At 39.8% G+C, this 12,714-nt stretch overlaps 1 protein-coding gene across 1 annotated transcript; it reads left to right on the top strand.

Annotated features, from left to right (window-relative positions):
* The first annotated feature begins 81 nt into the window (after window positions 1-81).
* Window positions 82-7,072, top strand: cptp (ceramide-1-phosphate transfer protein). Its single transcript, XM_088330942.1, has 3 exons — window positions 82-151; window positions 3,092-3,259; window positions 5,601-7,072. The coding sequence occupies exons 2-3, from the start codon at window positions 3,126-3,128 to the stop codon at window positions 6,121-6,123; spliced, it is 657 nt and encodes a 218-aa protein (XP_088187068.1). The 5' UTR covers window positions 82-151; window positions 3,092-3,125; the 3' UTR covers window positions 6,124-7,072.
* The last annotated feature ends 5,642 nt before the right edge of the window (window positions 7,073-12,714 follow it).

Genomic DNA, 12,714 nt, shown 5'->3' with positions numbered 1-12,714 from the left:
TATTAGTAGGAATGAAAAATATGTATTTCAGATTCTATCCTAATTTGATTTAGTAATACTTTAATTTTGAAAACATGTTTCCGGTATTATATGTCTCGAGTCTGCGCTGTGGGAATCCAACCCGGAAACAAGCTTAAAATTAGGTTGGCAGGTAAGTGTTTTGTTTGATTGGATGGTAATGCAAATAAACTTGTGTTTAGCATTTATTATATATGTGTTTATACGTAACCATTGGGTAGCATGAATAGCACTAAACAGCTCATTTGGACATTTTCGCAATGAAATACGTTTTCCGTGGAATGAAACGAGATGCGTGTGCAAACAGTTTGGCAGATAGGCGACAAGAGTTCAGGTAGACGGATAAAACGTTCACTTTTATTTTTTAAAGTTGAATAGTATCATTATTTCAGTATTGATGCATCTCGTATATTTTTCTTTCTTTTTAAAAAAGAATTGCCCTTATTTCCATTGACAAGAACGTGATGAAACTTGTTTGTAACGAGATTGGACATGGCACTCCAGGATAAACACGTAATAGATTAAGTCAAGTCATGTTTATTTGCGACGCCCTTGATCACAAGGAGTCTCAAAGGGCTGCACAGACCACAGATTATTGCAAACCACAGACTATTATGACACCATCCCCTGATCTAAAACCTACATGAGGGCAAAGAAAAACTCAAGAACCTCAACCTGAGAAAAATGAAGAAACCTTAAAAAGGGACCGCACCATGAGGTAATCCCTCTTCCAGGATAAGACACAAATAAGATAAAAGAATGACAGGTCGGCAAATTTATTTATAATTTAGTGCTTGGATTCCTAAATTTTAATTGAATTGTATTGTGTTTGTTGTCATTGCTATCAACGTTGTGAAACATTGTATGCAACGAGATTATACATGGCACTCCAGAATAAACATGTAATAAATAGGTTAAAGAGAAAAAAAGGCCAAAGACTGTCAGGGGTGTCAAACAGGCAGCCCGCGGGCCGGATCAGGCCTGCTAAGGGTTTTATTCCGGCCCGCGAAAATGCTGAGAGAAGCAGTAGAGAAAAACGAGTTGCAGGTTGAAATATGTCCACTTGGTGTTGCCAAAGCCAGGTTCCTGTTACAAACGCTGTACTTATATTTTTTTCTTTCTCTCTCTCGCTCTCTCTTCCTCCCTTTTTCACTCACTCTCTATCTCTCTCTTTCACGCTGCCTGTCTCTCTTTTTCTCTTTGTCCCTCTTTCTCTCTGTATTTTCCCCTTATTTTGCTTTCTCTTCCTTTTTTCATTTTCTCTCTCTTTTCTCTCTTTCTCTTTTTCTTCCCCATCTCTTTCTCCCCTTCTCTCCTTCTCTTTTCTCTCCCCTCTTTCTATTTCTTTTTTGATTTATTTCTTTGTCTCGCTTTCTCCCCCCCTCTCTTTTTTTCTCTCTTTTTCTACCTTTCTCTTTCTTTCTCCCACCCTCTTTTTTTCTCTGCCTCTCTTTATCTTTCTCTCTAATCCACTAGTCCGGCCCCAGAGAAAATGTTTGTTCTATCGTGTGGCCCCCAAGTTAAAATGAGTTTGACACCCCTGGCTTAGAGTCTAGCCTAAGTGTCAACAATAGTGCATTGTTTTTGTTTTTTTGTTTTTTTAGAATTGTGCTTGCTGTCATCTGACGCAGAATCCATGTGGATTTATTTGATTAGAAACTTTTTTTTAAACAACAAATGTATAATCCGTATCATACAAAACCATCAGAAAGTGAAATAGAGAAAGTCCATCCATTATCTGTACCGCTTATCCTCAGTAGGGTTGCGGGGGTGCTGGAGCCCATCTCAGCTGTCTTCGGGCAGAGGGCAGGGGACACCCTGAACTAGTTGCCAGCCAGTCGCAGGGCACACAGAGACAGACAATTCACTCGCTCATTCACACCTAGGGACAATTTGGATCGGTCAATCAACCTGACACACATGTTTTTGGAATGTGGGAGGAAACCCACGCAAGCACGGGGATAACATGCAAACTCCAAACAGGAGGTTCGATCTCATGACCTCAGAACTGTGCCGCACACCCACTAACCACTGCTCCGCCGTGCTGTAAAGAAAGTCTATTGAAAAGTAAAACGTATTACAGCCAGAGGTGGTTTGTAACAGAGTACATCTACTACTATTACATTCACTTAAGTAAGTTTTGGGAAATGTTGAACTTCTAGGAGTTTTTTTTAAAATCCCTATACTTTTACTTGAGTAAACTTGTGAAGAAAAAAAACAGTACTTTTACGCCGCTACATTAAGCAAGGTTGAGTTCGTTACTTCGTTACTTAATAAATCCCCTCCACGTAAGTACGCGTCTGTCTGTCTCCGCTAAGGCGCATTCATTTAGATGCAGAACTCCGCCGGGCTCAACCACGTTTAACCAATCAAACGTAGCCGCCTCGTCACGTGACCATATTTAACTTTCGCGTTACTTATGGATGAAACAGATCAAAAATGCTTTTTTTTTTTTTATGTTATTGTTAATTAAAGCACTTAAATTTACATTGATTATTTTAATCTACTTTTAAATTAAATGTATTTTTTTGTTGATTGGATGGACTCTAAAAATTGTATCTGATTTGTTAGTTTGAAAAAAATCAATAGATATAGTTACTCAGTGCTTGAGTAATTTTTTCAACAAGTACTTTTTTACTTTTACTCAGGTAAGTATTTGGAGGAGTAATATTGTTCTGAAGTAACAGTACTTTTACTTGAGTACAATTTTGGGCTACTCTACCTACCTCTGATTAGAGCATCAAATACTTGTGGCATTGCCCAATGTTAAGGTGATTTGAACTTTACTTTTACCACTTGGGACATTTCAAATTTTTTTGCGTTTTAAAGCCTAAAATGATATTTTGCAATTATTTATTTCTTTGCATTACCTAAAATTAGCCCTATGTAATATTATGCTGCTCCTTCAGAATGTTATTTTTCCACTTTTTTTTTTCCTCAAAATATTAACACAAATGAACTAATCACATGTATCGAGCGGGACGATAGAATTTTACTTGGAAAGATGATTCTTTCACACAAGTTTTTCCCTGTTGTTTTTTCTAATCCCTTTTGCTGTCTGGTTTTGACGAAGGTTTGGAAATACTGAACTTGACACCCTTCCCACCATGGCCGATTCAGCAACCTTAGATGATCAAAAGTTCTGTTTCGACGAGGTTCTGAGCACATTCAAGGTGTGTTTGTCTCCGGATAAAGCTGTTATTCTGGAAAACTACGTGTCTGGCTGGCGTGGTCTTATAAAGTAAGTTGGAACTCGCACACCTTGTTGTTTTTTACAACCCGCTAAGCTTGTTTGCGGCTATTTGTGGCCACTGTAGATTTCCAAAGAATGATGTGAATCCATACTGAAGATTGTGTCTTGAATCCAGAGAGTCGGTATTTTCTTTTTAAATTTACAACCCTTCCAATTTTCGGGTTGAAAATCCATCCATCCATTATCTGCACCGCTTATCCTCAGTAAGGTCGCGGGGGTGCTGGAGCCCATCTCAGCTGTCTTCGGGCAGTGGGCAGGGGACACCCTGAACTGGTTTCCAACCAATCGCAGGGCTCACAGGGACAGACAACTCGCTCGCTCATTCACACCTAGGGACAATTTGGACCGGCCAATTAACCTGACATGTATGTTTTTGGAATATGAGAGGAAACCGGAGTGCCCGGAGGAAACCCACGTAAGCACAGGGAGAACATGCAAACTCCGCACAGGAGGTTTGATCTCATGACCTGAGAATTGTGCCACACACGCGCTAACCACTGCTCCGCTGCGCTGCCCTGGGTTGAAAATATCCCTGACAAAAGTTTAATGTATGTGTTTTTCCTCAGCAAGCCGTACTTAATTCGGTGCGTTGGAAATAGTAAAGACTTGTTGAAATGGTTTTACCACGTTCAAAGTTTAGTTTCCATTTTCAGGAGCAGGACGCTCTATTTATTGAAATGTAGACGTGCGTTCCTTTTATTCTGACTTCTTGATTGTAAATCATCGTAAATCGTGGTTCCCACTGTACTTTTATTCTTCATTCTTGAAAATGTTACACTGACTAGTACAGAGTTTATCTTGTAAAGTACTGCGGGCCTGTTTTGTTCATTATTCTTTTTCTTCACTTTATTAGTTGTTTGTTACTGCACATTTTTAGTTTGAGCATGCGTGGCGCTTTTATGTCTTCTGTTACGCCTTTTTTAGTCCATGGCCAAGACTTTGTGTTAAATGGTATTATGCGTTAACCATTGGTCGGAAACCGTGCGCCGCAGACTGGTACTGGGCTGTACAGAAAGAAAATCAATGCCTCTACGGTATTTATTTGTGTACAGACGCTCCCCTACTTGAGAAAATCCGGGTTACGAATAACGGTACATCCGAACTTTTTTTTCAGGATGTCGGAAAATATCCAGACATTGCTGTAAGTTAGATTTTGTATTGAGTGCACCTTCTCCCAAGTACAGGACATTACTGTAGTGCTTCTTTCCACCACTTCCAGCGTGTGGCGGTGTGAGAGCTCACCCAGCATCCACCCCATAGAAGAAATCCGGCTTCCTCTTCGGTGTGTAAACATACTATACTGTAGCTCCTGCGTGCGAAGAACTTTTAATATTTCGTGCATCCATTCAATTGGTGTGGAGTGTAAAGAAGAGGCAAGCCATTTCTTTTGAAGTGAAAGTGGAATAAGATAGCTTGATGCGGTTGAGAAAATGGTCGGATTGCTTTTTTTCGGCCACTTTTTTACCACGGGGGAGGAAGTCGCCCAACTCTCAAAACTCAACTTCCAAAAGTAAGTTAAACTTAACTTTGATTATCTTTATAGAGCATTTTATTTTATTAAATGTTTATTTTAAAGTACAAAACAATACAGGTTACTTATATAAACCTTAAACATAAAAAATAAAGCACTGAAGCAACTTACAAACGATCATCCGGAACTTATCTCGTTCGTAAGTAGGAGAGCGTCTGTACACAAATTGTTTTCACCGTGAAAAAAACCCGCTAACATTTGGGTGCATGTTTTACAGAGGTTTTACGATAGTATACCACCGTAATTGAGCAACGATTGATCAGTTGACAAATACCGCTAACCTCGTTTGCTCAGCATTGGATGAAATGGAAATCAAACCCAGAATGCAACAGAGATGGATCAGAATCCCAGGACCTAGGATACTGAGAACGTATATGACGAAAGATTTTATCTCATCATCACATTATTTTTGCTCAGTGCCAGGTTGTACAACGTTGAGATGGAGCATTATGGAAAAGAGTTCAGCCAAAATAACATTGTAAAATGTGGTACGGTGAGTAAAAAATAGTTTGATGAAATAAAATCTAAGGCCTTTTCCTATGTCATCTAGATTTCTAGTAGTCTAGTGATTACTCTGTGAATTTGAGCTTATTATTTGTATTATTGATGTCATTATTGTTACTTTTAATAATGCAAAAAAACATTAAATCAGCAAAAAAGGTTGCGGACCACTGCACCAAGCTTTGTTTTTTTTGCAGTAAGCAATTAAACAAAGTTAGGCAACTAATATGACATGAAGGTGTGCCCTTGTGGAATAATTGACTCTGCTCTGACACTGACTTTGCGTACCTTTACCAGCTTTTTGAACAGCTTGGGATCGGTCTTTGGCTTCATTTCAAAGGATGCAATCAACAAGATAAATATCCTGGAGAATTTGCTCAAAGAAGACGCAAACACTCACTACAAGACCGTGCAGTCCATGGTCCAATACGAGCTGGACAACGGACTGGTGGACCTTGACAAACGAGGCAGCCATCCTGAATCTGGCAGTCGGACTCTCCTGAGGCTGCATCGGGCGCTCAGGTGGCTGGAACTCTTCCTGGAACGCCTGAGGCTCAGCACCGAGGACAGCAAAACGTCTGTCATGTGCACCGAAGCCTACAACGAATCCCTGGCAAAACACCATCCGTGGGTGGTGCGCAAGGCGGCGGGCTTTGCCTTTTGCGTGCTCCCTGGTCGCACTGCCTTCTTCGAGGTGATGAACGTGGGGCCCCCCGAGAAAGTGGTGGCCGTCCTGGGGGAAGCCGTGCCGCTTATTTCCGAAGTGTACCGGATCACAGAGGAATTTTATGCTAAGAACAATCTGCTCGACTTGCCATGAGAAAGCGGTTAAAATGCATGGGTTAGTGCAATCGCTGCATGACGGACCACAACTTCATTCCTGCTACAGTTGTATTTTAATATAAGAGCCGTTTTCGAATTTCAGCTCAATCTTGGGAATTATTAAGAGATCTAGTGGAAGGATAACGAAGCCCTTTGCCCATCAAATAAAAGCTTTCAATGTTTACCAAAACGGCTAATTACTCGACAATTTCAGGGCTGGCCAACCCGGTCTTTAAGAGCCGTCTGTCCTGCATGTTTTTGGAGTTTCTCTGCTTAAATACAGGTAAGTTCAATCACCTGGGTCATTATCACGCTTCCACACAGCTTGCTAACAAGCTTAAGATTTGCATTACCCGAGTTGGAGAAGAGAAACCTCCAAAACATGCAGGACATGCGGCTCTTGAGGACTGGGTTGGCCACCTTAAGGAGTCTCGAACCGTTTGTCCACGGACACTAAGGCACAGTTGAGGTGCCTGGGGACCTGTCCTGAAAATAGCTCACCAGTGCTGGGTCATTGTGATTTTCTAGTAAAGCGATTTTTTTTAGTGGTTGACAGAGTCTACCTAACCCTGCTTCACCTGGTAATAACATAGTAACAGCATAGTAATGAGAAGTTATTTTAGAAATGTATATCGAATTGGGTGCCCATTGCGCTAATTAGTAACAAAAGGTAGCTCTAAGCTTGAAAAAGGTTGGAGACCCCTACTCTAACTTCTCACTTCAAAGTTCTGTGTAGATGTAGGATTTTTTTTTTAATACATTGTTTAAGCGAAATGTCAGGAAATATTCCAGTAAGTGTTTGAGCACACAAAGAAACATTAATGTATTGTCTGCACTATAAGGCGCACCCCCAAAGAACAGTCTTGTCATATTTATTTCATATGTAAGGTGCTTGAAATTGAGATTACAGTAAGAGCGCCGGTGTGCATTTTCAATGCAAAGATGGATCAGTCACCAAATGTACTTGGTATCAAACCTGAGTAGTGGTGGGGAGAGTCTGACACTTTACCAATGGACGACAAGTGGTACAAATCGCATATTAAAGGCATTGGAGCTCATCTAATCACACTATTTTTGCTTGCGGTGATTTGCTAAGTGCATTTTGTTATGCATTCTGATAGGATAAATGAAATGATCTGCATTTATATAGCGCTTTTCAAGTCAATAAAGACTTACCAAAGCGCTTTACAATGTGCTTAACATTTACCCATTCACACACACTCACACACCAATAGCGGCCGTGCAGCCATGCAAGGCGCCAACCTGCTTTTTGGGGGCATTTGGGGTTCAGTGTCTTACCCAAGGACACTTCGACATGTGACCCGGAGGAGCCGGTATTCGAACCTGTGATCTCTTGGTCCCAAGACGAGCGCTCTACCTCATTCTCTCTTATTCTTCACCTACGCATCGATAATGATTCAGTTACTATGTCTTGGTACGTAAAAGAGCCTGTACAGCATTTTGTCGAAAGACTTATGTTTTTTTTTTCTAACATTCGTTGATGAAGAGGAGACTGTTTAATCAGAATGCACTATGCAAATCAGTGTTTCTGTCACCATGAAAATAGTGTGATTATAAGATAAGCTCTAATGCCCTATTGTTGTGTCCCTGGTGGACTAGTGGTAAATTGTTGGCGCTCTCACTGCCACTACTCAATTCCTGCGGTATACAATGTTTTGCAATTTTAGTTAAGAGACCTTTAACGATTGCACAAATATTACCATAACACTTCAGACAACGCATACTTATAATTACTGTATGCATTACCAATCTTCTCCACCATATTCTGCACTGGCTTATAAAGCGCACTTTCATTTTTCTGGCCAAATTGGAGTTTATAGGTGCGCCTTGTAGTCCAGGAAATATGCCACATGTATTCACTGTATTGAAATATGTTTATTGTAGGACCATTCTGGTGATTTTGTGTTTTAAACTGAATGTTTGACCAAATGTATGTCAAGTGTCTGAGTATTTTATGCGATTACAAAAAGTTGAATCATCATAAATTGTCATGTTTGGACATTGTATTATTTTAAATCATTGCATTCAAATATAGACCCTCTATGGCCCACCGATAGCGACGGGTGTGCATGCAGAGTATTCGAAAACAGTAGGAACTGACACCCTGACGTGTTTGTTGCAAATTCAAATAATTGTGACAGTTTCTGCTACAGAGTAAAACCATCTGTAGATTATTCAAAGTCTGCTAAATACCGCCTTGTTATGTATAGTAAGCAACACTGCAAGTGGGGAAAGAACTAAAAAATATGCTAAAATAATTGTGTCATTTCTCTGGTAAATAAAACAAACATGTTTACACACACTTTCTTTGTTTTTATTCTACATTGTCTTGCTGTGAGTCATAATCAGCCCGTTTGGGGTGCACTCAAACACCTCCAAATTGAACCCAAACTCCCCCCCAACAATTATAGCATTTTTGAAATTATTTTTCTCAGCAAAGAGAATGATAGGTTTAAATATGATGCAAAATGATAGTTGTAAATACTTAACCGCCTTTACATTTTTCAGATCATTTGATTCCTAGCACTGCTCTCGAACCCTCCCCGCTCCTCTTCAAGAATAACAGTATAAGGTGTTGAATAGAAGGTATGATTGTCAAGTCCCATGCTTCTTCTGTATGGGTGAGTGTACTCTTGGAAATAAATGGGTAAAAACCTAGCGTGGGGTAGTAGTAGTATATCTGCTAACTATGTAATAAAGTGTTAACAAATGTGAAGTGACACACCTAAATCAATTTAAAAGTGTCTTATTTGACCACTAGAGGGCACAGTATTGTCTATTGCAAATGAAAACCAGTGCCAAATGAGCACCCCGTAGCAACAAGATGCCAGACAAGCATGGCGGCAACTACCATTTATAGATTCCACTATGTAAAGTAAATGTGATTCCCTCAACCTGTGAGTATTTAGAAAAATTTACATTAGTATGATAGTTCTTGGCGGCACAGCGGATGGATGGTTAGCGTGCAGCCTCACGGTGCAGAGGTTCAGGGTGCAAGTCCAGCTACCGCAAACTCCCCGTGTGGAGTTTGCGTGTTCTCCCTGCTTGGGTTTCCTCTGGGCACTCTGGTTTCCTCCCACATTCCAAAAACATGCATGCCAGGTTAATTGGCCAGTTCAAATTGTCCCTAGGTGTGAATTGTCTGTCTCTATGTGCCCTGCAACTGGCTGGCAACCAGTTTATAGTGTCCCCTGCCCACTGACTTAAAATGGCTGGGATGGGCTCCAGCACCCCCGTGACCCTACTGAGGATAAGCAGTGCAGCTAATGAATGAATGGATGGATGGATGATGGCTCATGTATTTATTAAGATCAGGGATGATTTTAGGTTTCAGAGCTTTGGGGGTGCTGAGCACACCAGTGTCTGGCTGGTTAAACTTTATTTTTTATTTTACTTAGTGATATATCACGTAACATTCAATTATCCTAACTTTTTATCAACATATTTTGCTTGAGGATTTTTTTTTGAAAGGCCGTTTTTATCAATTGAATGTTCCTATTCGCTCTTGGGCTTCCATAATAACCTACTCTCACCGTAATAACCCGGAGTATCCACTATGCCACAAGTGACACTAGCCGAGCGAAAGAGGAACGGGGAAGGTGGGATAGCGGTGCTAGAAATCAAATTGACCAAACCGTTTCAAGGTAGTAGAGTATTTCCGACGCTGGATTTTTTACATTTTTATTTTGTTTCACTTTTGTTTTTTAGCTAGCGTTTTTTTTAATCATATCATTCATTCCTGTACTTTATTAAGGAAAGTAGAGTTTTAAAAGTGCTCTATATTTTAGGATGCTTGGGTTGAATTTGGGGGTGCTTCTTAACCACTAGAGTCATAGGGGCACCGTTTTCTGTGGTGTGTCTTGTGCAAGTACAGCCCATTGGCGCCCATCCCTCTCCAGGCCAACAGTTATTTACATCGGTCCCGAACCTACACGTGATAAAAATACACAGTAGACGTATGTTGAAGTACACTTTTCATGCAGAAATTGTGGTTGGGGGTGTACCCCTTAACCACTACGGTCATAGGGGCAGCGCCAGCCCAAGGCATAAGCGAGCTAATTAGGGCCCCTCAAAAACTAGGAAGCCCCAAGGAGTGGTTAAAATTTTGGAGGCCAACATTGTCCCCATCGTCACTTTGTGTGTCCACTCAAAAATACTTCAACAGAAATGCAACAAAAATACTACAAAGTAACAACAAAACTAAATATAAAATGTAGTGCTTAAAGACAGACTTCATATTATTTTGCTTTCATTCTGAAAATAAAAAAATAGTATAGAATTACTACAAAAATACTAATACAGAATTATTTACTCCAAAAATACTACAAAAAGACAACTACAGTAGTAATACAAAAATACTAAAGCAATATGACAAAAATACGATAAAAATGCTACTAAAATACTGCTTTGGAAATACATCAATTATACTTCTATTGAAATACTAAAAATTACCAGCACATAAACCTATAATATAAATAACTAATAGAAAAATATTAATACAAAAATACTACAAGAGGTTTACAACAGAAATACTTCCAATTACACCTAGAGCGATACTACAAAAAAACTGCAGTAACACTACTCCAAAAATACTACAGAAATACAAAAATTCTTGTATGGAAATACTTCAAAATAGAACAGAGAGACAAAATTGCTAAAAAAAAATGAATACTACAGTAATACTACAGAAATTCTATAATCATAAAACTACTCTAATACAACAAAAATTCTATGAAAATATTAGATATATATCAACAAAAAACTACTTTCAAAATACAACTAAAGTACTACAAAATACTACAAAAAAGAACTTCAGAAATAGTAAAAAAAAAAAAAAAAACTACAGAAACACTCCAAAGCACTACAGAACTCCAATAAAAATCTGACTTCAGAAATACTAAATCATGTTGAGGTTTTGAGTTTTTCCTTGCCCTCATGCAGGTTTTAGATCGGGGAATGGCGTCATAATAGTAGTTTGTAATGGTTTTCGGTCTGTGCAGCCCTTTGAGGTTCTTTGTGATTAAGGGCGTCACAAATAAACATGACTTGACTAAAAAAAAAATCTAAAAAAAAAACTACAGTAATAAGTAAACAACAGATGAAGTGCTTAAAACAGGGACCTAATATACTATTTTGCTCTAATTGTGGCCGATTTAAAACCAATTTGATGAAACTAATCGATTTAAAGAGTAAAAAGTATATTGTGTCACATTCGGCCCTTGACTCCAAATAGGAGCCAATCCCTGGATTAGAACATGGAATGAGTTCTAGTAGGCATGCAAATGATCAAGTAATAGGGGGCCCCAAATCTAATTTTGCTTAGGGCCCCATGAACGCATGGACCGGTGCTGCGTAGGGGGCACAATTTCCAGTGCTATGTCCTGGGCAAGTACAGCCTGGTGGCGCCCATCCCTCTCCTCTATCCTCCCAGACAAACGAAAGGTGCTGCTAGGATTGACAAGAGCGTCAAATCTTGTCGTTGTCATGGCAGCCACGTTTCCATAGCACCGACAGTGACGCTCGTGGTAAAGCGCTTTAAATTTGAAGCAGGGGAAAAGCAACGCCGAATGCAAAAGTTGTTTCCATTCGAAAGATATGTTAACAACCGGAGCGCGGAAACGACAAAAAGTGGTTGAATAAAGCGAGGCTGATGGAATTAACGAAAAAAAAAAGTCAGAGAGCGCGGCAAAACGGGAGGCAGCTGACTAGCACAAGCTAGCGAGGCCCTCCGCCCGCCAGGCTGACGCTCACCACGGCAACCTGAATGCCAACAAGTGCGAGGTCTTCCCGGCTATCCCCAAAGGACTTCCGAGGAACTTGGGCCGCTCATCCTTGAAAGGTATTCTCAAAGACCACTTTTTTTTTTCAATCAAGCACAGAACGTCTAGTATTCCTCGCCACAACTAAGCATATATGTTGCAATATATACCACGTGCAGGAGAACTCGATAAATGTATTCTCAAAGCTGACCCATCTGGCTTGTTTCCTCTGTGAGCTATGACATCATTGAAGGAACACAACACATTCAAAATGTCATCCCGTTAACACAACATGTGAGGCAGCATAGAAACTATCAGCAATTGTCGTGAACAGCGATTGGATACGGCTCATTTCTACTATGAGAAATTGGAACTTTGTGTAACCCACTGGGTAAAGAGGGTTAACAAAACGTTTCGATTCATTTTGTATTATTATTTGATATTTTGATTTTGAGTGAAATGTCATTTTATTATGGAAACCAGAAATTTTATTTTGGAGGGTATGGTGCTAGGGACACTCAAGCTAAGCCCTCTGTTGTGTTTTAAATGCTTTTTCTTGTATGATAATTCATCAAAACCCTCAAAAACCAACAAAATATGTAAAAATATCTCTTAAGGGTTACATCGATGGAAAGGGATAGCAAACACATTCGCCTAATCTCCTGAGACATTAAAAACAAGAGAAGTCCACAAAACCACGTGGAAGTCAGGTTGACACTCCAAATAAGAGACTCCCCCAGATTGGTGAATTTTAGAAACCAAGAAAACCAAGCAGTCCCAGATGATTATAAGGTAGAGCTGGGAGTGCA

Source organism: Urocampus carinirostris, chromosome 3 (assembly GCF_059441175.1).
Source record: "Urocampus carinirostris isolate Australia breed hairy pipefish chromosome 3, RoL_Ucar_1.0, whole genome shotgun sequence".
In the NCBI taxonomy this organism is placed as follows: domain Eukaryota; kingdom Metazoa; phylum Chordata; class Actinopteri; order Syngnathiformes; family Syngnathidae; genus Urocampus; species Urocampus carinirostris.
The sequence above is the reverse complement of the archived record's forward strand: the minus strand, read 5'-3'. Positions and strand labels throughout refer to the sequence as shown.